The sequence below is a fragment of the Lepidothrix coronata genome, unplaced genomic scaffold (genome assembly GCF_001604755.1).
Source record: "Lepidothrix coronata isolate B3197 unplaced genomic scaffold, Lepidothrix_coronata-1.0 Scaffold60, whole genome shotgun sequence".
Classification (NCBI taxonomy): Eukaryota; Metazoa; Chordata; class Aves; order Passeriformes; family Pipridae; genus Lepidothrix; species Lepidothrix coronata.
The window spans coordinates 2,786,970-2,812,933 of record NW_016690240.1 but is presented as its reverse complement, the minus strand read 5'-3'; the positions used below and the strand labels follow the sequence as shown (position 1 = coordinate 2,812,933).

Sequence of the window (25,964 nt, the reverse complement as noted above, 5' to 3'; positions counted from 1 at the left end):
TGTAGACAAGTAACACCCGAGTTCTGACTTTTAGTGCTACATTAACCATGACACCAAGAAGCTGTGTGGTGGGGTTGACACACTGGAGGGAAGGAATGGCATCCAGGTGGATCTGGACAGGCTTGAGAGGTAGGACCGTGTGAACCTCATAAAGCTCAACAAGGCCAAGTACAAGGTCCTGCACCTGCGTCTGGGCAATCCCAAGCACTGATATAGGCTGGGCAGAGAATAGATTCAGAACAGCCCTGAAGTGAAAAACTTCGGTATGTTGGCGGACAAGAAGCTCAACATGACCTGGCAATGTGCACTTGAAGCCCAGAAAGTCAACTATACCATTGGGCTGCATCAAAAGCAGCGTGACCAGCAGGCTGAGGGAGGAGAGTCCGCCCCTCTGCTCTGCTCTCATGAGACCCCACCTGAAGTCCTGCATCCAGATCTGAGTCCCTCGAACACAAGAAAGATGTGGAACTGCTGGAATGAATCCAGAAGAGGCCACTAAGTTGATCATAGGGTTGGAGCACCTCTCCTATCAAGAAAGGCTGAGATAGTTGGGGTTGCTCAGCCTGGAGAAGGTTGCAAGGAGATCTCATAGCAGCCTTCTAGTACCTAAAGGGGGCTGACAAGAGAGCTGCAGAGGGACTTTTTACAGAGCATTTAATGAAAGGACAAGGGGAAATGGCCTTAAGCTGAAAGAGGGCAGGTTTAGAGTAGATATTAGGAAGGAATTCTTTACTGTGAGGGTGGTGAGGCACTGGAACAGGTTGCCCAGAGAAGCTATGGATGCCCCATCCCTGGAAACTTTCAGTGCCAAGTTGGATGGAGCTCTGAGCAACCTGGTCTAGCAAAAACTGTCCACTTCACAGTGTTTCAACCAGGGTGGTTGAAACTAGATGACCTTTAAGGTTCCTTCTAACCTAGGCATTTCCATGATCCTAGGATACGTATGGTAACACAGCAGTTTGCCTACCTAAGGATTCTACAACACATACAAAAGTTAACATCGTGTTTTCCTGAAGAGGTAGTGAAAAATAGAAACCTGAACAATCATTCAAGCATGAAACAAAAGTCTTTTTATGTTTTCTGCAAGGCCTTCTTTTCATAAACTGCTCCCAGTACCTTTAAGATTACTCTAGCAGCTCCTGAGTAAGTCACCTCCAATGGCAGAGTTTGATTATTAAAACACGAGCTTAGGAAGCATGGAGAAAATGAAACAATTTGCACTTCACTATCTGCAATTTCATGTGTCTGACTTGTATCAAGTGTTCAGAGACCCTTGATACAAGAGAGGGAGTAAATAAAGCCCTGAGCAGGAAAAGTCCCAGTCCATGGCCTATTGATGGGTCACTGCAGCCTCTGAAAACTGGTGACACACAGGACATCAGATAATTTCAACAATGAAAAACTCATCAGTTGAAAGAAGGGAGGTGTTACTTTCATAGTACAGGGGAAACTAGAGATTAGAAAGACCAAGAAGCTTTCCAAAAGCTCACTCAACAGTCAGAAACTGACCCCCTCCTCCCCAGGATGCCAGATGCTATATACATGAGTTTACTTATGGACATAAAGAGAAGGACGATCCAGTTTCCTAGTTCATATGTAAAACAATAATTAAAGAAAAAGCTTGTGACTGCATTATGAACTATTGTAACGTAAAGATACAGAGATCTGCACCATCACCCCATGCAGTTTAACATAATACATTTTATGGCATTATACAATCTGTTGCTCAACAGCAGACAACTTCCTCACTACAAGCTCTATCAAGACATACATCTCACTGACTGCTACAGTCACGTTATACTGAAATTAGACAAACAGTAGTCATACATGACTTACTTCAACAGAGATAAAAAAATGAAAAAAAAAATCCAAACTCCTAAAGTGGCTTAAAGTGAAAACTGTTTCCCTCAATAACAACTAGACTTATACAAAGTTTTTATCCCTGAAGACATAAATGGAGTGTCATGCAGTTTGCTGCAGGTGAAATGCATAGCAAATAATATCTGAAAAAGCTAAAATCTTGCTGAAGGCACTGGAAGTCTTAGAGCTATTCTGTAGGCCATAGTTTGTTCTGATACTTTCCACAAAATTCTGTCATCGTCATACTGGGGGTATCTATGGCCAGTAGCTATTACTCTGCCAGTCATTAAGGTAATCATAGTTTAACAATACTGCTTGCAGGTAAGTGTAACAAGCCCAGGAAAACTGCAAGACTAAAGACCTTGCATTTAAGGAAAAAAAAAAAAGCACTAACAAATGATGTCGTCGACATTTAAACAATGCAATCTGTTAAACTGCAATCCACATCTACTATCACAACAGACAGCACTTATTTCCCCAACTTTTTTATATATAATATGTAATACTGAAGGCATTTTTGTCAACTGACAAAAAGGACAATACTGAGCAGTACCTATCACTGTCACCATCAGTCCCATCAAGACCCCCAACTCATAAGACTACATATGATCTAACAGAGAATTAAGCTGAAAAGAAAGTAATAATTTATGAACACATACCTATAATGGAATCCCTTCGAAAAACATCTCTGTCAAAAATATAAAATGACAGATGGCGAAAGGTCCGAGGAATTTCACAGTAAAAGTCTTCTCCATAGAAGGGGCTGAGTAAACAAAAAAAAAACAACAACATACACAAACACACACACAAAAAAAAAAAAAGGAAAATACATTAGTGTTGGTATCCTGGAGGAGCCAGTGTGTTTATATCCAGAACATCACTCTGGGTCGTGAGAGCCTTCCCCACCAGTGAATGTGCACCTTCAGGCACTGTTCCACTTGGACTCTTCCTAAATATCTTAAATGCCCATAGAGCAAGATTTCTGTGCAAAAAAAGAACAGACACTTCTTTCTATCTGGAAAATAAGTGTCCCTTAACAAAGGGGGCAGAGACTACATTATTTGTTAACATACAGTGCCTTGAAGGGTAGAGAGACACCAGCTGCCACACAGTGCCTACAGCAGACTATTACAGTACAGATCACAAAAGCATGCATATGAACAGGATGAGCAAACTACAGCATGGTTCATGGCATATATATATATATATATTTGTTTTTTAAGTGTTTAGTAAAATAAAATAGTACAGCCACTGCCTCTTTTCCCATCCTCTGCAAAGTTTCTTATTTAAAGTCAGATTCAGTCAACTGATTGTAAGTGAGCCTTGGAGCTGTCACCATGCTTGTTACCTTGTAGTACCGAATACCTAATTTTGCATAGTGGAATTGTATAGAGTAAGTTTCTTTACAGTAAGACCTGATTTTTTAAAAAAATAAATACTATCTCAGCATGAAAAGCTCTTTAGGGACCTAAGGGGCTTTCTTTGCATCCTACCAATTTAAATGGGGAAAAAAAAGTAACTCAGACACCTGACAGCAACCCTTTCAGTTTCTCTATTCAATTATATGGTTAAGGATTTACTCCTAAGAACTATAAGCATATATCAACATTATTTATTCATTGACAGGTCTACCATTTTACACAGACCCTTCATTCTAAGTCACTCATGCTTCAGTAAATCTAAATGAGTAGATGCAATTTGAGTCACATGGACAAATACAGCAAGCACTGCCGATGTAGACTTAAAAATAAATCTAATTCCAATAGGCCAAAAGCCAGCAAATTATTTCTTCCCCTCTTAAACACAGGCATCCTTATTATCTTGGTTAAGCTCAAAAATAAGATACAATGGTGCTGTAGCTTTAACCACTATTAAAGGTTTTTTTATGTCAGCAAATTAGATATGCAAAAATTATTATTACTACTATTATTATTAATTTCTTAGATTAACTTTAAATTTTTCAGAATTTTGTCAGGAAAGGTAATTCCCCCAGCTTCTTTCAGGATTTTGCTTGTATTTCTGCCTACAGTAAAAATACACTCCCCTAGAATTACCACATTCCCTCAAGAACTAGCTGACAAGTCTCCCTCAAAACACACAGGCACTGCAAATTAGCTAACCAGTCTCTGTTTGAAGGGAATACATTAATTTGATGAAGTCCAGAGATATTCGAAAGGAACGTTATTTAAGTCACCGCTCCTCCAGCCACACGGAAGAACATATATTGGTTAAACAACAAAGCCCAAGGCATACCCACAGGTTAAACTTCTACCACCAAAACAGTTTCCCATTCCTTGAAATAAATGCATCCATCCATAAGTTATGAAAACCAATGTGAGGCCCACTCAGTCATCCCTACTGTGAAGGTAGGGGAGGAAAATCTAACAGCTGGAAATGGCAGCTGGTTTGCCTGTTTGTCCCAACTGCCCTGTCGCATTCAGCACTCCTTGTTACATCCTCTTTACCCATTCCACTCTGACAGGTTTTATTTGGAATCAAGACTTTTGCAACCACCACTTCAGGCACAAAATACTTTAAATCTCTGGTATAAGCAGCTCCTACCAGACTGTCCCAGCAGCCATGCTGGCAGCCCCAAGGGCCTCATTCTGTGCACATCACTTGGTGCAAGTTTTCATGCACAGGGTTAACCCAAGGGGGCTACACAAACACATAAATATTGCCCAAATATCGAGTGCATTACACATGCAAAACACTTTCATCATCCTGAGCTGTAATACTCTGTTCAGCCATAAAATTGTCCTTTCTGCTGGAAGAACATGACAGATGAATTAACTCACTAATGACCTTAGAATGAAAAGATACTCAATGAACTGGGGATTATATATATCCAATCCTCTATCAAGAATACAAGGGAAGCTTCAGTATACTGCAAGTCTAAAGGCAATATAAATACAAGTGACTTATACTGAGCATACTTTAATTCAGCTCAGCTGATTCTGGGATGAAAAGCAGGGAAGAGACACAAGTGGGGCCTTCAGCAAGTCCCCTATTTATGTTTGTCACTAGTGGTGACCAGAGGCAGAAGTCAACTAAGACAACACAGCAAAACAAACACAAGTCACAAAAGCAGAGCGAACAACAGGAGGTACTCAGCCCAATGCTGGTATCAAAAAGAGACTAATTAACAGAAGAAACACTACAAAGGCTGAATTAGTCATGCAGGGACCATATCAGGTCACTATTTTAGGCACAAGGCTTATTAGTCTAAGCAGTGCAGTCTGAGCCACTGTCAATAGAAGAGAAGCTTTGTTCTGCTCTTGGCTTTCCCCCTCCGAGATCTTGAACCCCTTGCAGATTCACAACCTTTTATCACTCAGGTAACACCCCTGAGGTGCACTGGTTCTTAATTAATTTAAGCAAGCAGATTTCCAACACAAGCATACTCACTCTGCACCGAGTAATTAACCAGCAGTTTTAACTGTAAGGATACATATCAAAATAACTCCGATATGCCCCCACCCCAATCTTGTGTAGCTCTGCAGAAACAGTAACTTCTTTCTGAAGGAATCAAAAGCAACCACACAAATGCTTCCAGATTCCACTTAAATGTGTGCTTTTTCTCCCTATATCTCTTCAGAACAGTACTCTCTTTGTCTCCCATCCAGACCTGAAGAGCAAGAGGTTGAAGCAGTCAAACCCCATGATTTATTTCCCAAGCTAACTTATCTTGAACAAGAGCCTCAGGGCTCCGGAATGGTTTTTCCAAAAGAACAGCTAAATCCCTCCCTCAGTGTCTCCTCTCTCCCAAAAGCCAGAATTAGTCTGATGGAGATTCAGCAAGTACTTTTATTTTGACATAGCAATTAATAAAAAGCAGCAGCATCTGCCTACACAGCCCTCAGGAGTCTGACAAGATCCTCCAAAACAAATACTGGAAATAGCCTGGCTGAAAACTCAGAAATCTTTCAGAACCAAGCAAGTTCAGATTCAACTTACAGGTTTTGAGTTTAACTTTCCTTGTAGATTAACCAATCCTACACTCAGGAGAAATTTTAATCATTTAAAGAGGAGGAGACATTATAATGAGGGCCCCCTCCCCAACCTTGCAGAGTAGGCTGCACATCAGTATGATCACAAGGGCAGGACAAGGACAAGCGAAGTGTTATCTTCTGGACTTCAAACAAGTGATGGGACATAACTGCTGAGAGCAGGAACTTGCAAGGCCAGAAACAGTGGACCTCTATTGCAATTCATCTCCTTCCAAGCTAACTGTATTTTCAGAACCAGTTTTTTCAAAAAAGACTACTAATTTTAGAGCAGCTTTACTAATTTCTTTTTAGTTTTGCCATCACACCAACAAGAGCAGCAGTGCAGGTATCAGCTAATCTTTAGTTATGAAATAGAGCTTGTTCCTAAGTCACTCTTTTGTTTTCCTGATGGGATTAGGAACTGAGAAAGACCTGCACCAATTTTTAAATCCTTGTTCCAAGCTTTCAGGCACATGAGGGCCTGACTTTGTAGCCTTCTATTCCACATACTCTCACTTCACAAACCTTTCTCATTTCTTTTTCAGTATGTGCCCATCACCTTAACATGCTCTGAAGGAGGAAAGTCCTACCTCAGTAGTCCTTTTTCCACAAGAAGCGCAAGGCTCTCTTACTGCACAGCTTTTATACAGCCTCTACCACTAACACATAGACTAACCAATCCCTCCTCAGGACACTTTCCTTAGGATGCTTCCACAGCTCTCAGCACAGAAAAGAGACACAGAAAATATAAAGTCAAGTAGACACATAAATAGTGCAATGGATTTGAATCTTCAGGCATACTCTCCCCTCACCAAAAACTTGCTTGTTCCTGCTCATGGGAGCAGGAACACCAAGAAAACAAAACCCAAAAGGATCCTGCTAGGTATTTTTTCACTTACATACAGCTTCAAACCAGTCTCATTTCAAGGTATCTATTTTTGCATCCCTTCTAATGTGTGTTTTGGCAATGGACATTTTCAGGAGGAGACAGGGAAGAAGAGAAACAAAAATTACTGTGTAGATCAAGTAGAATGAAAGCAAATAAGGAAGAGAATCCTTACTTCAAACATGATGAATGGGAGCTTCTTCCTCTATAAAGGGTTCAAAAATTGTTCACATTTACATGTTTTACTAAATTCCAGTGGTGTACTTGCAACTTTAATTCCATAACTTCAGATATCTACTGAAATCATCACAAATAATATTAACAGAGAGGAAAAGACTTCATAAAAAATGTCAGTGTAAAAACATTTCTTTAGTTTCAGGCTGTGTTGCAAAATCTCATGCTTGTTTCTCAATACTTAGGATTTGCTAAAGCAGTTTTGTTTTTGTTTTGGCACCAGTAGTTCAGTGGATGAAGTGAAAGAGTTGCATGATGAATAATAATGAAACCCCTCAAACCAGAATTCTTTGTGTATGGATTTTTTTTTTTCTAAACTGCTTTTGTGATTGAAAGTAAGGACTATTAACATGCCACAGACAACTCCACATCCTCTGACTATTTTAAAAGGTTTAGAAATACTGGATTCATCCTGCTGCATGAACTGAACACCAGAGTTCACATCACCATGTGAGCGGGAAGCAAAATCAGTCTGTACAAAGGAACACACTTGTTTGTTTCTACTACTAAGCTTTTTCTACTATTTGGCTAATACTTTTTATGCTATGCTTTGCAGCGTATGTAAAAGGACTGGGGTGGGGCAGAGAAGAGAAGGTTTATTCAAAGCAAATACAGCAAGCCAAATGAAATCTGAATGCACTTCAGTCTCCTATTAGACACAGAACTAGAAGACAACAGACAAATGAGACAGGCTCTGTAAGAGCCAAAGTTGGCAGATGTCATGGTAGCTTCCTTACACAATTTATTAAAAATAACTAATATTATATTCGAAGCCCAGATTTGGCAGAGGACATGCAGTAGAAAGTATATGGCAGAGGAGGCAACATGTACATCCAAACGTATCACTTATGCCCACTGTTAAAGAGTGCTGGCTGCTTCCAGACACCCACCAAGCCTAAGCAAATTTTTTCTCATGTCACTGGGCAGAGGCACCCAGATGAACAGTGCTGTGTTACAGCCACAACCAGCCCTACTACACAGCAAAAAAAATAAAGCAGTGTATTATTTTCTCAATCCTATGCTCAGAAGAGACAGACACACACATGAGCTATAGTTATCAACCTCACTTGACAGTTGCTGGTTTGGCTCAATGAGGCTTACATGGATTAAGATGAATTGAAGCAGCAGCCATTTGGCCCCTGGTCACCTCCCAAAATATTCTGTAAGACGACACACACAAACAGCAGAAGTCACATTACAGCTGCATTGACTTTTTTTTCCCCTCATCACTCAAACCAGCCTACAACACCAACAATTGTTACTCACATGGGTGGCTTTTCGTGTGGATAAACGCTCTCATTCATAAACCCTGCCTTGAGTCTCAAGGTTCACTTCATTCTCCTCCTTCCATTAAGTCTTGCTTCCCTTACTGGCACCCTTCCCAGCTATATTACTTCTCTATACAACCACAGAGTCCTTGGCTTAAATAATATCCCTGACCAGGCTGAAGCTGTACCCATACCCATCTTAAATCTTTCCCTTAAAGGTTTGAGTTGTTTCAGAACTGAAGTTTATAGTTACAAATTCAAGCCACAGTTAGCTGCAGTCGAGTGCAGAAGGTGGCAGACCCTGGGAACAGCAGGAGAGAAGCTGTAGAACATGCTATATCATCCACCTCAAGGCCTCTTTGCTTAGGGCCACTGGTCTGGGGAATGCTGTTATTTCAAGGAGGTGAGCTGGCAATGTAAGAATGTAGAAGCAGCTAATGGAGCTAACTCAGATGCAACAGCTAATTTTGGCAACGCTCCAACTAAGGGAAACAACTTTGTGTTTAAAATTTGAGAAGTGGCCTGCATCCAAGATGTTATCTGAGCATGAGAAGCTATGCAGCCACGAACTCCAAACACAAGGGGAAAAAAGGGTTTAAGCAAGTCTAGAATTAGAAAATAACAACATTAAATATGGCAGTAGAATTACTTAGAGAAAGTTCTGAGAGCTACTGGTTGAATTTTTACCCAATCTAATTCTAAAACAGAGCAACCACTTGTTAAACAGAACATAGCTTTAACTGTGAATTTACAGCACATTTCACTATACACTCACAAGCACACTGCAGACTTGAAGTTCTCACTGTTATGTTCACTGGAGACTAGCACAAAAAAAAAAAAAGACTGGGGGTGGGGAAAGTGCCTCTGGCTTCATTTACTGTTTCATTCAGGCTTTGATCACTATGTTTAGCACGTGAAAAATTCCTCAGTGAAATAGTGGTGAACTCAATAATCACAGACTCAAGATGCTTGGCTCATCTCTCTAAAGCACACACTGTCAGCCATTTGATTCTTAGCATACGACAGTTTTTGCCTTTATTCATATCCTTGAAACAAATTTAGAGATGTCACATTCCTTCCATTCTTCACCTATGATTTGAGAAGCTGCCTTGATTTCCTGTTGCAGCTGACACTGCCCTTTAAGTGAATGGACACATTTGATGCAAACAGCAAAGGCAAAGTCAGTCTTAACACCAACGGGCCACGAAAGTTCATCCCTAGGAAAGATCTGTAGCTAGGAAACACTCCTGGATGGTGGAGCCTGAAGTGGGGGAAGCTACTAATGGGGGAAGATAAGTAATTGATTCAGCCAAGGAAATTAATAGGCAAAATTACTGTCAGGCTGTCTACTTGCAGCTCAGAACTAAAGAAAAGTTGTAGATCTGTGCATTAAAACAAACACAGTGATTACCACATGTTCCTTAGGACATAAAATACAAGAGTCCCTTCACGTACATCTTTGGTAGGTTATATGGAATGGATCCAACTCTACTCAGTGCCTTTGTGGATGATGGTAATATAAATATTGAATGACAAATAAAAAACAGAGAAGCATATTAAATCCTGGCTCTGACCTCTCCCTCATATCTTATGACTTGCATGTGACCTTTTTAGAATTAAATGAAAGCTTGTGCCAAGGAGTTTACGAAAACAGTGCTGCTTTAAGATTTCAAGATTCTCTTCTTGAGAACCTGGATTGCTTGCTCTGACCAACCCACACGTTCACTATGCTTGTCCAAAGATCCCCAGAGAAGGGGGATGACTCGGAACTGCCCTATATGAACAGTACTTTCATGTTGCTCTGTGGTTTCATAGAAAGGCCTGCCCATGTGGTAACTGAATGACTTATTTCAGTCAGACACTACCAAGTTATCATGGCAGCCCTCAAAATCCTCCAGCACAAGGCAGCAGTGCTACCATCCAATTCAACAGCAGCTAACAGAGGCTGGATGACAGGAATGACTTGAGTTTCACATTGGAATTTATGAGTTCCCACCTGATTGCTGAATAAAGGAGGTAAGATTCACCATGCTGGCTGCTCTCAGTTTTTGAGACACAAACTTAGATAGAGGGCATCAGGCTTACAGAGATTCTCTTCAGAGCACTGGTAAGGGCACTTCACTGGACAACAGGATGTGCTAGTTCAGTTCTTTTGAGTTCTGAATGATTCATGCATTGCTGAGTTAAAAGGTTACTGCTCTCAACTGTCTTCTCATGCCTCTGCCACAGTCTAATAAAAAAAGAAAAAAAAAAAAGAAAAATCTGTTGCTGAAGATTGGGACAGAGCTCAGGAAGGCAACTTCTTACACTGTCCCAGTAAAAACACAGCAGATGATGAATCAAGAGTCTGAAGGCTCAGTCACAGATATTCCAAGTAAGCCAGAACTGGACATTCATCCAAGTCCCTCCGGGAAGGAGAGATAACTGCTTCCTTTTTCCCATTTGCCAGTTCTGTTTAAGCTTTACACCAGGAGAAGGCCTGCGTGGAAAAATATACATTTCTGGAATGCTTAGTAGAAGACTAATGAAACTCAACTGAGTAAAAACAAAAGGAAGGAAAAAAAAAAAAAGGCTAGCACTCCTTGAATTCCCTAATACACAAGACAGTGTTTCAGTGTGACTTTAATTACAAGCCTTTTCATGTAGATGAAAAAATTATTTTATGCAGAAATGCTGCAAAAGGTAGGCTTCTTCAGGACAAATCTGAATGAGAAGACATTGTTCCAGAACCAGTATGAAACACTTTGTAATTCAGATTTTCACACAAAGCATCTTATTTTCCATAGGCTATATGAAAATAATTTTTTGAGCTTATTGAAAGATGGGGGAGTTATCAGAATGACTAAAAATACAGGCAATTCTTAAAAACTTTATAGCAAGCCAGCCCTGTGGCAGCCACAAAATGATAGGAAGTAGAAAATAGGCAAGAACAATGTATCAGAGCCAGTTGTTCTCCCCTTCAAACTGTAAGGAAGAACTGTGTCAAGCTGTATCCCCCACTTCAATGCCAGCCACAAGGATGTTCAAGCAGGGTTCAATTATTTTTTTAGTCAAGTGTTGGGAACAGGGATGTGAAGCTGGGCCAAACATCTCAGATCACAGCAGTGATACCCCAGAAAAAGGGACCCAGCACATGATTCACTATTACAGTGGTAAATGCCTGGCAAAGAAGCACCATGAGAGCAGGTATTTCTCTGCTGCATACGAATTACACTGGCCTTAGGGCACATAAGCCTCACCTACCCAGTAATTCACTCAATGGGTTGAATCAATTTGCAAACAAGCATTAAAGAATATAACAGTGTAACTGGCTCCTCAACTATGTGCTCATCTCAGAATCTTACAAAAAACAACAGGCGAATGCAGTAGGGTCTGAAATCATTAGAAAAACATCTTCTGGAAGTCTATGTATGCACTTACTTTCATAGATATAAGCACAGTCATGAAACATAAAGTAGCTGTTTGAGTGTGCCTTACTAGGTAAGAGCAATTCCTATCCACATACCGGGAAGACACCCCAGGCATATCTGGGATTTTTGTCTGCTTGTCTTTTATGCAACAGAAAAACAGAGAAACACTTACATGGCTAAATGCAAAATTGAGTTTATATCAGTATCTACAAGCAGATATTCAGAGACTGTGAAGAAGCAAGTTTTCCAAAAATAGTATTTGAAAATAGAAGCTTGCACAGGGGGAAAGCTAACTCCCACTAAAACTGGATTCACCAGGAGAAGAAAGAATGACCAAGGAGATGATCTTTAGTCAACCCTTAGCTCAAAGAAAATAGGTCCATAATGGGATTTTGAGAGGTCATCTGGTCCACCACCGTTTCAAAGCTGGAAGATCCCCATTACTTAGTTGGAACTGATTATACAGAACCTATTAAAAGCCATCACCGACAAATACAGAAAAACCAAAACAACCTACTCTAGCACTTCAGGATCTTTAACAATAAAGATTTTTCTTCACAATAAACCTTAACCTCAACTTCCTTCCCTACTGAAATTCAAGTTCATTATTACTTGTAATATCCATACTGGACAGACAGATCAGTTCCCTCACCCTTTTTTTTGGTGGGGGGGTTGTTTGTCTTTTTTTTTTGTTTTGTTTCATTTTTTTATTTACATAGTTATGTCCATTCTCATCCCTCTTCTCCAGGCTAAACAATTTCAGTCTTTTAACTTTTCCTCATCAGTTATGTTTTCCAGGCCTCTGATGATTGTGCTGCTCTCCTCTGAATTCACCTCAATTAACAAAAAGAACTTAGCTCCCCAGGAAACCAGAAACCTTCCAGTTCTGCACAGCCTCAGTGTACCTCTCCAGCTTTATAATGATATCTAAAAACAGATGGAATTTTTCCCACTGAAGGAATGACACTTGTTGCTTATTTCTCCTACCAAGAGTTTATTTTTTCAACAGAAAAATGCTTGGATTAGTTCAAGGAAATGAAATCAACTATTCTCACACATCCTCACTTCCCAACCTCCATTTCCTTGTGAAGCACTAATGATCATCCAGAAAAAGGCCACACAGGAATGAATTTATGAGTTACAAAACCACCTTTAGAGAATAATTGGTTCAAGGACAATAGATTTAGGGATACTACATACCAGCTATGGGGTGAGGAAGAAGGCATAAAAGCCAGTTTTTGCTTTTTGTTAATACAGTATCCTACAAATAGGAAAGTTTTAGCATCACCAGTCAAAACCACTGTTTAGCCAATTTAAATTCCTCAAGATACAAAAAATCTTCCTTACAGACCCCAGTGCACCATATCAGAATGTAAGGGATAAAGGCTTAAAGATGACAAAAATTTATGTGAAAGAACAATTAAAGAGACTTAGGAAAATAAAGCCCACTCACATTCTTGAATGTGTCAGGTACTTCTGAGGGCTTGGCAGTGAGGTCTAGAGCTACTTCCTGAAGTAAATTATTTGCAATAACAAGACAAATGGCAAATTCCTGACTTATTACTCAAATTGGAAAAAGAGTGAGAGTTATCTCTTAAGAGAAAAGTTATAAACTTGATTGTTCCTTGGTGTTACTTTTCCCTCCACTCAAAAAAAAGCCTTGTTTACCAGAATACATATATTTCTAAATAGATATTAAAATTATATACTTAAATATTAATTTTAAATACTGTTATAAATTTTTAAAAATTTTTTTATGTATAGGGATTTCCAGGAGAAAGCATTTTAATTTTTACTACATGCTTCTCATTCTGTTTCATTCAACATTTGACTTCTGCAATCTCACAGGAAGTATTCAAGATAATCAGACAAGCATCTTATGTTCAAAACCTCTCCTTTCAGTTGCAGCCTCATGACAGGAAAAAAATAAAAACCGTAACTCCCTCCATTAGGATAGAGAAACCAATGTAAAATTCTAAGCACAGACAGATGCAAAATAGAGTTCAGTGCTCCTTCTAAGCTGAGATTTCAGAAGCTTAGGGAAGTTCAAAACAAATATTGCAGAAAGAAAGGAGCACTGGTTGTACATTGTTAGGAAAAGAATTAATATGGGTTGCCTTGGTGAAGACAGTTTCCCTTCAATACAGATAGGAATCGTGACGTTACTAGTTCTACCACTAGTGTTCTTAAAAGCGGAAAAAGAATCATATTCATCCTCTCGTCCCCTCAAGAAAGTATCTTTGGAACATTACACAAACATAGTAAACAGAGAATAAGAAGAGTTAACAGAACATTTATACATGTATTTCTTACCATAATGACTTCTCCACTATTTTGGTCCTGAAAACCTCCTCCTGGTCCAGGTTTACAGTACAGTAGCAATCCCGCATCTTGTTTGGCCCCGGATATGTGGGAAGATTTTTAGCTTCGCCTAAAGACAAGAAAGAAAAAAGCCAGAAAGATTACATGTTGAAAAGTTATCCATACATTAGTCATCTGTCAACTAACACAGTGTCAGCAACATGGCTAAAGGGAAGTATTACGTTGTATTTTCCTTCTCAAATGTGAAGTCCCCATTAAACTCTGTAGCAGTACTCTGTTTCCAAGGCAGCAGCTCCTGACAGTCGCTGCGCTTAGAGCTCAGCAGTAGCCAGCAACAACTCAATCATCTGTTGCATCCAATTTATTCATATGTATTTGGATACATACTTCTTCCTTCCATGCTTGTGTTGCCATAAGGTACCAGGAACACCATACAACATGGTAATCAAGCTTTTCTATACAGATTTTATCCTAACGACATGACCAGAACACAGCAAACAAGGAGTGACCCCTAGCTCCACTACTCTCCACAGATAGGGAGATGGAAAACAGTCACTTTAGTTCCAGTCAACAGCCTTAAATCACAAGCTGGACCCCAAAGCACTCTGATGGGGTAACCAGCACTTGTGAAGCTGCCAAAGGTCCTTGCACAAAGGTACCATGCAAGTCATGAATATTCTTCATAATAAACATTTATTTCAAAACTCCAGCAAGAACTAAGTATGTATCCTGTATTTAACAACAACAAAAGAGATAGGATTAAGGAACTAAGGGTAACCAAGAGAATACAAAACACAAGAGTATGAAACAAGAATAAAACCACTGTTTTTCTCCTCTACATATCCATTAATAATCAAAGCTGAGCACTAAATTTCTTTGGCTGACTGATAAAATCAAAACTCTCAAGACAGGAAACTGGGCAATGCCCCTCATAGTTTTGCTAAAGGACCTTACCACTATGTGCAGGGGTGATTTAATTCTAAAGACCAAACTCAGAACTAAATGTAAGTCTAGAATGCATGTAGTCCTATTTACCATCACTCTCACAGTACCCGGAGATTATTAGCACATACTTTGGGAACCAGATCACTCTCTCCTGGTAAAAATACAAGGAATACAACTAAACCTAAAAATGCACAGACCAAGGGAACACAGGCTTGTTTGCCAACACAGAAGGAAACTCTAAATGACGATAACAAATGTAACTTTTTATTGGATGTCTGCAGCTCAGCTTAAGTGCACTTTACTAGACACATGCTTTCCCAGTCTCCAGCTCTCAAATAGCTTTATACTATTAACAGAATTACCTTGCTTTTTTCAACCCTATCTTCAGTAAAGACATACTTTTTCCTTTCTGCAGATTTGCTCAATAGCAATCTGATGCATGTAAATACTGAAGATCTACAGCAAGGAACGACTCAGTCAACCTGCATCCTCAGCCTTTAAAGGAAAAGCACAAAGTGACACAGGACTCCATGTCTTCCTGCCTGTGATCTCTTTCTAGCACTCTGTTCACACACTTTTGCTAACCAACTCATGACATGCCCTTGGAAACATCACACATCCACACTTCTCACAAAAGGCTTGTATATGGGTGACCGTACACGCACACATTTTCTAAAGTTAACCATGGAGCATATAGAAAGAGGTCCTGGAAAGGGTCTTGAAACTATTGCTTCAGACAGTAATGCCTCACTTCAGAGTTCTTCTAAATAAGTTTCTTCTCTCAGCTTAGCTGATACAAATTGATAGCATTCTTCCCACTTCCTTCACAGTTGTGAGACATTGCATTAAAAAAAGCTGTCTCCACTGTAAGTCAAAGGTGTGACAGGAACATCTGTTGGCATGCCCAATGTGGCTTTCAACTAAGTGTTAGCAATAGTTTAACTGCAGCAGCTCTAGACAAAAATATACTGAGGATTATTCATGGCTTGCTCAGTCTGCACTAAGTCTATCCTGCCGTAGCAAACCTTAAAGTTTTACTCTTCTTAGTCTGAGTTCAGGCAAGTTACAAATCAAAAGCACTACTCTCACACAGACTGAGGTCTCAAGGTTTGTCTCCTCTCCCCAGGCAATCAAATTTCTCTTAACTTTTTCTCACATTAAAGTCACATGAAACCACCCTCTTTTCTGGATAACTGGGTAAAGTTCCTCAAAGAGAAAGACTGTCAACAGGAAGCATTTCAATAACAGAACAATAAGGAAGTCTTCCTCTGGGGTTGGCACACTATTCTCACAGTTCTTCCAAGAGACAGGGACAAAACTTTTCAAGCTCAAAATTACACCAAAAAAATAACATCTTCCCTTTTTCTGCACTCTTCCACTTCCTACTTCAAGATGAATGCACAACACATGAAAACAAATCCAGATTTTGTTATCTTGATTTCCAGTTTTTTGATGTGCACAATATTCACTTAAGTGCTTAAAGGTAATATTTAGTTATGTCAGAGCACTCTGTAAGAACTGTATTTTGAAAACCCAATTTTCCTCTTTGTTAAAAGACTTAGAGTAGAAAAGTCCACAATATTGAAACCTAAATGCAGTGTGACAGAAGACACCATTTAGCACCACCAGAAAAAGACTGACTGCACAGTCTGTACAGGAAATTAAAGTTCACCACCATCACAATGTTACAAAGTGGGGCACAGAAGGAAGATAGAGGGGAAGGACATTTTACAGTAATTTCTTTCTTCAAACTAGAAAGAGACCCTGAGAAACCACTGAGAACAAGGGATTAATTGACCAACCAAATATATTAATCATGTTACTGACTTGAGTAGCAGCTTACACCAAAAAAAAAACCCACAAAAAATACTGTTTCTTCCCGATACTGGCAGTCAATGGCTGTTTAGATTCCTCCAGCACCGAGCAGCTGAGAAAGAAAAATCTGTCAAGCTTTCAAGCATAGCTAAAGACTCAACTCTCCAGTCAGACATTTTATGTCAACAAATGTGCTCTGTTAGAGCTTCAGTTGCTCTTTAGATTCCTCTAAGACAAAAAAGTTCCCTCTGTGGCACTGTTTTGCCATCTACAATGAAGGTGAACTTGATCCGTATTTTTTTGGTTCTGCTACTACTGAAATGAAAAAAAAGAAAGCCCAGAATACATGATACAGTCATGCACTATTTCCATTTTCTCAACATCTAGAGCTGATGAGCTCAGTTATTTTGAGCAAGAATTTAATCACTTAACCTATCTGTGTAGAAGAGGCATCTTCAACAATTGTATTTTCAAAAGCCAAGTCCGCTTTTTCCCCCCACATCTCCATACTCCAGGTGAAGTACCTGTATGCTAGAGAACTTTAAAAGGGTTTGCAGATGAAAGGTCAATACACTCACTTTTAAAACCTTCAGTTTTCCACTTCCACTAAGAAGAAATAGAATGTTTCTTAAGATGTCTAAGACCCTGAAAATTTAGAACACACAAGCACTTTGTTTTGGAGCATAAGGCTTCATTTGGAGACACAGTAGCAGAATAATCTGTTCAAGCTGGCAATAGCTTTTCTCTCTATCCCTGTACTTCTAATATACATGGGTCCTAATTTAACTGTGTGATGAACTCAATTTAGCACTAAGTACTTAAATCTAGCAAAGCTGATTTCAGCTACGGAAAAGTTAACATCGGGTATTTTGGACAAGTCTTAAAAAATAGACTATACAATTCTGAATACATCACTGGCTTGCTATCTTCTCCCCATAAATATTGGGTTACTACAACACAAAAATAGACTACCATGGCAGCACAGACAGCTTAGCTTGAGCTAGGCACAGGGAATGCAACAAGCTGGAAAAAGAGGAAGGAAAAACCTCAAAATCATATTCATCTTCCTTGTTCTTTCCAATGTTGCATATTCCTGCCTTGCTAAAACACTGGCAATAAAAGGGAAGCAAGAAAAAAGGGCTCTCCTGCATATGTGGCAGGGAAGGGCACTGCTTAGATGCCTGGGAGCATAATTGGCAAGAAGGAAAAAAACTTTGGAGATGCTTTTAGGAATAAGCCAATATACATACATTTCCTTAAGGTTTTGCCACTTAAAATTTTTTGAAGTTTCTAGTATTTTTAATTGAATTTAGATACTTGCCATTGTGCCAGCTTTGCTTTTGACATATTTCCCCAAATGCAACTTTCTGAAAAGCAGAGAATGCATGACAGGTATTATTTCTACCTTTTAGAACAAAATTTCCTGCTCTTGTGCTGCTAAGTATTGGGTCACCAGCAGACATCTGCCAATCTGAATGCATTAACAAAGACTTTGTAGTGCATCAACCAATTTAGCTTCCTGTTCCCTAGCAGCAACGTATTTGATTTTATCAAGATGCCATGAGAGAACCTTTTCCCAAACTATTTCAGAAAACAAACAAGCAAACAAAAACCTACCTCCGAAAAATAAATCCAATAAAAGCAGCTGAGCTTTCAATGCCACAGCATTTGACTTCAGGGAGCATACTGATAGACTTGAGTAAAAACAAAATACTTAAAATCTGAAAAGGGCTTCGTATGCAAACCAACAACAATTCACTCTGTTTCTGCCCTATTCAGGAAAATGTTCTCCAAAGAAGCTTGTAGGGAAGCATGTCAGGAACAAAAACGGAACACTGATGTATGTCAAGAATGAAGAGTTTGTCCTGTTCTCCTTTAAGCTCTCTATCTCAATAGAGATGCTGCAAATCTGGAAAAATTATCTCAAGCACTCCTTTCAAGTTCTCTGTCCTCTGAAAAGAATTATTGCTTCAACATTCACAGATCAAACAAAAAAAAAAAAAGGAAAATGTGTGTACACACAGAGCTCTGATTCTCTATCATAATTTATGCTTAAAAACCTCATCAAGCACAAAATCCAGATTATATGTAAAATATAAAGATACCAGCAAATTTCTAATTAATATTTAATTTTACTTAAAACATACATATACCACTCTGTGTCAACTAAAAAATGCAGAAATACCTAGAATTCTGTGCCTATGAATGACTTTAAAATGGAAGGTAAACAGTTGCAGTAATGTTGAATGTTGAGAAAGTGGTTCATTTTCTTGCAAATGAAAAATCATCTTTTTTGTGGGTGAGGTGGGGATAAGGGGAGGGATATGACTGCAATACCTCAGGAAGTATATACTGAGAAAATAATCCTCTTTAATACTAAAGTGGTCATAGTTAAAAAAACTTCCATTCACATTACAAACCAATTTTGTTACTGAACAGCCAATGTGATGATTATATGAAATTAATGTAATGTTTGAAAGTAGAATATACGGTTACATTTGTATATAATTCCTATGTGTAGATATACTATGTGCACCTCTCAGAAAGGAAAGTTTCCACTCATTTTTGCTTTTTCAAATAGAAAATAGCAATAAAAATAAAATAAATTATAAAAGTGAAGCCCCAAGAGTTGGTGTACCCAGCATGCAGCTATAGAGTTATGTAAGTAGTTTAGTGTTCTTTTGCACTTTTGTAGTAAACTAAAAATAATAAATACTTTCTAGGCAATATATACCAAGTGTCAAAAACTTTTTCTTCCCTCCAGGTCTGTATATAGTTCACACAGTCTGTAAATAAGAAAAACACATGAAATTCATAAATATCCAATAAAGAAAATTGATATTAAAAAAATTATATATTTTTTAAAACAGATGTGGCTAGAAACACTATTTTCCCAACAATCTCTCTTTGCTTTAACCACAGGCATTTATGTACACACACATACACACAACTTTGCTGTCATGGAGAGACAGATTGCACTGGATTTCTAAAATCCAATTTCTAAACCAGGTCAAAAATAGCCATCTGTGAACTGATTTTGATGATCTGGAAAATGAGATTTTTAGATGACCTGTTCTTAATCTAAAAGCCCTTGCCTGCCAGCCTCTTTCCACGTGAAATGGTCATCACATTAGAAGACTCAGGGAAAGAACTATGTCAACAAAACAACACTGATGACCTGGACATTACCAAAAACCCCTGAGCAACTTGGTACCACAGCTAGTGTTGCTTCAGCAAGTAACCATCAGGGAGATGAAGCACAGTACGTTAATTACAACTTTTTAGACAAGAGAATCATGTGGAAACCCTCTTGGCTTCATGGAAGCAGCAACAACCCCACATCTTTTGGCATGAAACTGAAGACCAGCACCAGCTGACATCTCTATTCACAGCCTAGTGATAGGAACATTTGACATCTGTTAAAATCCCTTCTACACAATCCACCAGCACACCCAGTGCCATACTACTACACTACCACCATTTTCCCCTCACATGATTAAACTTAGTCCATACCAGTTAGGAACCTTCATACAGATAGATCTTCCTCTGGCCTGGAACCTGTTCTGACAAAGCAAAAGACAGACATTTCTGTCAGCTGTAACAATATCAAAGCCTAATCAGCCACAGCCCGGGTGGTGAACAGACTCAGACCTATTACTCAGAATGGCTAGTAGCCAAATTCCCTTTTTCCTACAGGAGTGTGATCAGACATTCCAGTCTTCCTTTTCCAGCCTTGAAGGTCCAATAAACTGTTTAAATATCTTGCGTTATATTTCTGTATGTAACAGAAGCAGCTGAGGATATTTCATTGCAGAGCGATGAGAAGCTGCAGGCTGACAGTCCCACTTTTCTTGTAAGAAGAACGAACACTCAGAAGGCTCAAAAGATCTTGTCATGATCTTAAGTACTTAAGTGCTCTCAGCACAAGGGCTGTTAATCAAATCTCAGGGATGAGAGGAAAGATGCCTATAAAGCAAGTTTCATGAGAGCTGCTTGCAAAATTAAGATTTTAGTTTGTACAAGAGGAGAAGCATAATTCTCAACTCTAATATAACTGGTTGCATGCCACTTGCCAGTGTTGCAGTCAACAGCAAGCATCAGGTTTCTCTAAAGATTCCCTTAGAATAGTAACTTAATCCCATAAAATAAGAAAATGTACAGTCCAGCTGCTTTTCAACAAGACTGAAGCTATTCTGCGTTAAAGGACACTTGGAAAAGATTATTTTAAAGTAGGATACTGCCAGGAAAAAGGAGTTATCAAGGAGTTTACATTTAAATTCTGTTTTCCTGTGGCATTCTAGGGTTGGCATTCTTAGTTTCTTTGATGTGCCTTTTTTTTTTCACATTTCTACAGAAAAACTGATGAATTAACCAAACTGTCTCTTTATCTATGTTGATACAATGTAAAACTCGACTCCACATATATTACTTTTCATTTCAGCTTGTGTTTTGAAGATGGTACTTTGCATCAAGACACATCTCATGTAACTTCCCAGCTGCATTTGATAGAGACTCATGAGGTTTTTCCTACGAGTTTCAGTACTGTAAGGACTCTCTACAGGTTGCTCTGTGCCTCTGTGTAATCCTTGGTAAGTTTTTTGGTTTTGTTCAGATGTGGGGGGTTTTGGGTGGGGGAGTTGTTTGCTTTGGTGGTTGCTGTTTGTTTGTTTGTTTTTTTAAATCAGCTTCCTGAAGTTATAAAAGACCATCTCACAGCAAAGTTTAAGTCACTGAACATCTGTTTGGGAGGCCATGAGGGAGAGATTCAGGCTGCAGGAGGGGCAGAGTAGCTGAGAGGAAGTAACTTAAAAAACAGGCTATTCCATCACGGAGCTGCACTGAGCAAACAGCAAGCAATTTCAGCTATTTTTAGAAGAACAGTATGAGACAGGAAATACAAGCAAATGATTTACAACATCAAACAACAAAATACAACAACAATTCAAATGCTCCCTTTTGAGAGTCTTTGTACTTTAGGGTAATTTAAGATCGCTCTGTAGTAAGTAGCCTAGTCATTGTAAGGAACAAAAGTAACATTCTCAAAAACATCAGCATAAGCAAAAACAAGTTTCTGTGGAAATAAGTACTTTTACCTGCTTTCATTTATATTATTCACAAATGATACCAAAAGCCATGTGACAAAAAAAGGACAATTTTTATTTATGTACATTTTTAAATTGTAGATCAAAAAGCTATAGCTATGTGAAAAAGAAACACAAGCAATGAAAAAGCAATGAATGCACCACCTCTTCGAGGACACTAATCACTTCTATCACAAGTGACACTAAAAACTTTTAGAGTAACATGAAAAGTACAAATCTGTCAAAGGTTATATTTTGCTTAGATTAAAAACTAGTAATAAAAGGAGTAGTTGCTGAAAAGCTGAAGCTTTACGGGCAATGTTAAGCAACTATAACTGTCTCCTCCAAAGATTCTGCTGTCCACAATCGCTCCTGCTTCAGAATTACTTATTTAGAAACATCTTCACCAAGCAGAGTTTCACAGGATCATGTTTACATCAAGTTCAGTTCCGTCCTTTGGCCATACAGTGTAAACCAAAATAAAACCTGACTATAGAGAAACTGAGTGAATCTGAGCACAGAAGTTCAAGTCAATCTTGAAAACCAATTAAGATTTAGGAATTAACGGAGTAGTGTCCTCCTTCACATTCAAAACACTCTTCCTATTACAAAATTAATCATGATAAGGGAGAGAAAAAGGTTTCAAAATATCCCAAATTTGCTTTATTTTAGCCTTCCTGCAAAAACACTGAAAATAGGTACTTTGCTACAAAGAGATCAAATTTTTTTTCCCCCAAGTAAAGATCTAAACTCAGAAACATCCTCCTCCAAACCTGCAGTAACTAGCAGTTTCCCCTAAACGCCCTAACAGGCAAGAATACAAATACTTCAAACTCGACAGTCTTGATATTTCATTAGTACACATACTCCTCCTGTGTTCCTTTATACACAAAGAGCATCGTATGCACAGCAATATAATAGGAAATCTTTTATTTTCAGAAAAGTGTGATCATGATCAGTTCTCAGTCTATGCATTTATAGGTGGGTTTTGAATGAAAAAGGGAACTCATAAGTCTATAGCTGCAGTCTTTGATGGCTGACAAATGCTATGTTGCAAACGCAGCTCTGTACTGAACATAATGCTCAGATTAGGACATTATCAAAATCATCTACAATATTCATTTTACTTTAGTTACTGTACCTTCATTTACATAGCACTTTTTCCAATAGAGTGAAACAAAAATAAATCCCACTTAGACATTCCTAAAGTTGGTGCCTTGTAAGATTTATAGGTGACTTTCCCATGCTGGTGGGCTTTAAAACCAAATTTATTTCACTGTTGAGTGCACAGATATGCCAACAATCCAAAAGAATTTACATAAATGATGCTAATTTCTTGTTGCTAGCTTGCAGTTCGATTAACAAAACCAATAAAATCTCTCCTTATGATATTTTAAGACGCTGAAAAGTATTTGAGCTTTACTAATACAGTAATCACTTGCCAGCTTGCAGTGCTATGCAACTAAACTCTTAAGATTGCAAATGAGCAAGGATGCACCACAACTGATCTAAAAATCTATTGATTTCTTCATGGAAAGGAAGAGGACAACATGTCCCTACTCTGAAGCCCAAACTGCCTTAACTACTGCCACCACACAGTTTGGCCCAAGAATTTCTAGAAGCAGCTGGTTACAGAATATCCACACATGGACAGAACTGGACCATCATCATCCAAGATCCTAAACATTCCACTTGCTGTGTCAGCAGGCTTACTAAAGAAGTATCTGCACAGGATTCCTGGCTCATTATTGCAATGAATTTTCACTTAAAAATACAGAAGACGAACTGACCTAGGTACAGGGAGGAAATGACAACTAGCTACCACTATCTTAAGCCCTGGAAAGTTTTTGAGTTGCTGACAGTGTACCAGATTATTTTTAAATATAAGCTGTAAAGTTCTACCCACAAATCTAAAGCAGTATATGAGACCTGACTGACCAGCATTGAGCAAAACAAACTGTAAAAAACCAACAAGATATCCCCCACCCAAGTTCCCAGTCTCTCAAGTGGTGGTGGCTGGGGGAAGAATCTTTCAAGAAAATGAAGTTCACGTGCACAAATACCTAAGCATTCACTTGTTCTTGTTTGACCTGAAGTCACGGGGTCATGTTCCCATCTCACAGTATACATAACCCAACATACCCATCTTTGCACCAAAGTAACTACCAAAATACAGGGTCATGTTGTCTTCCAGGGAGAGTCAATGCAGCAGGATTAAATGTACTTCAAAGAAACACAGGTCTGTTTTATTTCAGTGGATACTCTCACAGAAATAAGAGCAAGATTCAAATATTTTGGTTGTAGGTAATTACCCAGAGGCTGAGCATTTTTCAAATCTAATGTTTTTTGGAAGCTGGGTATTCCCTGAGCTGCTCATCCACACCCATAAAATTCATCCAAAGTTGAATTCTAGCATATCTGTTTAGTCACCACAGGCATCTATCTCACATAGAATGAAAGGAAAGCTAACAATCTGAACTAATACTTATAACTAATACTTATAATGGCTGTGACTGCCTGATATCCGTAAGAATAAACTGAAAATTGGAGGGAGAACAAGATCATCACAAAAAGATTCACAAAAAAAACCTCCTCACTATTTAGACTTATTATAGATAATCTCATTTTCTACCACAGTGGTCTGTACCTTCACCTACTTCATGAGCATTTGCCTGTCAAAACACTGCTAACAACTTACAAGATGAAAAATAAAGCTGTTCAAAGGAGCCAAAATGAAAGTTTAATGTGGAACATTAATTCATCTTTCCTTCTACTCCAGTTTTCATCTATAAACTATGACAGTTTTTATAACCATTTATTTCAGCAACTTCCAATCCTTCACCGTGTCATAACCTTAACTTGCTCTGAAGGCACAAATCAGACACTGGTCTTGGTGATATTCATAAGATCCAACATTTTGCACAATTTTGGTGCCTGTATTAGCATCTACTGGTCACACAGACTCCTGCATAAGAGGATTCAGGGCATGAACACAACAGTTTTTCTGAATCATAATTTGAACAAGTTCCTCTAGCTGACCATTGACTAGATAGGGAGCTTAGCCAGCTAACATCAGTGCCCAGGTCAAGTGTTTACAACCACTCAGTATAGATTTTCCCCTCTCCTTCCCTACTTCTGATCTGGCCACCTCACATTTTCTGCATAGTTTGTCTTTCAAACTGCTACTTACCACAACACACCTGAACCACCACCCCTAAAATCCTCCGGCACCAAGATAAAGAACTTCAACAGCCTTAATAACAGCACATCACATCGTACGGGCTGGAAACCCTGTTACTGTCCTAAAGTTGTTTGAAACCTTTATCAAATCTTGGCTCCAAACACTTCCAGATACAGATAATTCAGCAGGGAGAGTTTCTGCCCCGAACACCTTAAGTCTGATTCAAGTATCATGATAAGAGGCCACACATGTTACCAATTTTTGTTATTACCACTGCTTTTATAAATCTATATGCTTCACAAAGTTCAAGCTACTACCATATCTGCAACGTAGCTTTTTGTTCCTAAGAGTATAATGAAAGAAGCCCAAGTTTAAGCGAGATGTATTTCAGCAAACTGAACTACTTAAAATTCACCTGTCTTATCTACAAGTCTTTGCTAGTGCTACAAGTGCCAAATTTAATATGCTAATTTCAGTGGGACTCCAATAATGTGTCAGTTACTGTGACTATAAAACATTCTTCAATATAATGATGCTGCTGAACCCAAACAGCAAGCAGCAGGCAAGCATGTAATGGGTAAGCAAGGCATCAACCTGTGGTGCAATTTACTTTTTAAACAAGGTTTCAAACAGTGACTAATCTGATTGCCCAGAGAAGGGGAACATCACATGAATCCTGGCCTGAGAAACAAACCTAATGAAGAAAGCATGACTCACTGTGCCGGCAATGTGATGAGAACCAAATGCTAGATTATCCAACTTCACTAACTACAGGAAGAGAAAACATTTACTTCTTCAGTCCTCAGCACAGAGTATAGATAAGACAGGCACAACGTTGCAGAAAAACAAGCAACAAGATGAGTATATCACTTATTTTCAAGCAGTGATCAAAATCACAGAGTTCAGAAGTGAGTGTAGCTGTATGCACCAAAAATACAACACTTGCTATAAGGAGCTAAGATTTTGAAGAAAC

General features: G+C 38.8%; 1 protein-coding gene across 3 annotated transcripts in view; it reads right to left on the bottom strand.

The window, feature by feature from the left end:
* RASA3 (RAS p21 protein activator 3) overlaps positions 1 to 25,964 on the bottom strand; it is a 129,154-nt gene that overhangs the window by 77,361 nt on the left and 25,829 nt on the right. For all 3 annotated transcript variants that reach the window (XM_017817379.1, XM_017817380.1, XM_017817381.1), the window contains exons 2-3: positions 13,961 to 14,078; positions 2,520 to 2,623 (exon numbers count right to left, since the gene is read on the bottom strand). In XM_017817379.1, coding sequence (XP_017672868.1) covers positions 2,520 to 2,623; positions 13,961 to 14,078 — 222 coding nt within the window. The remainder of the gene's footprint in view (positions 1 to 2,519; positions 2,624 to 13,960; positions 14,079 to 25,964) is intronic.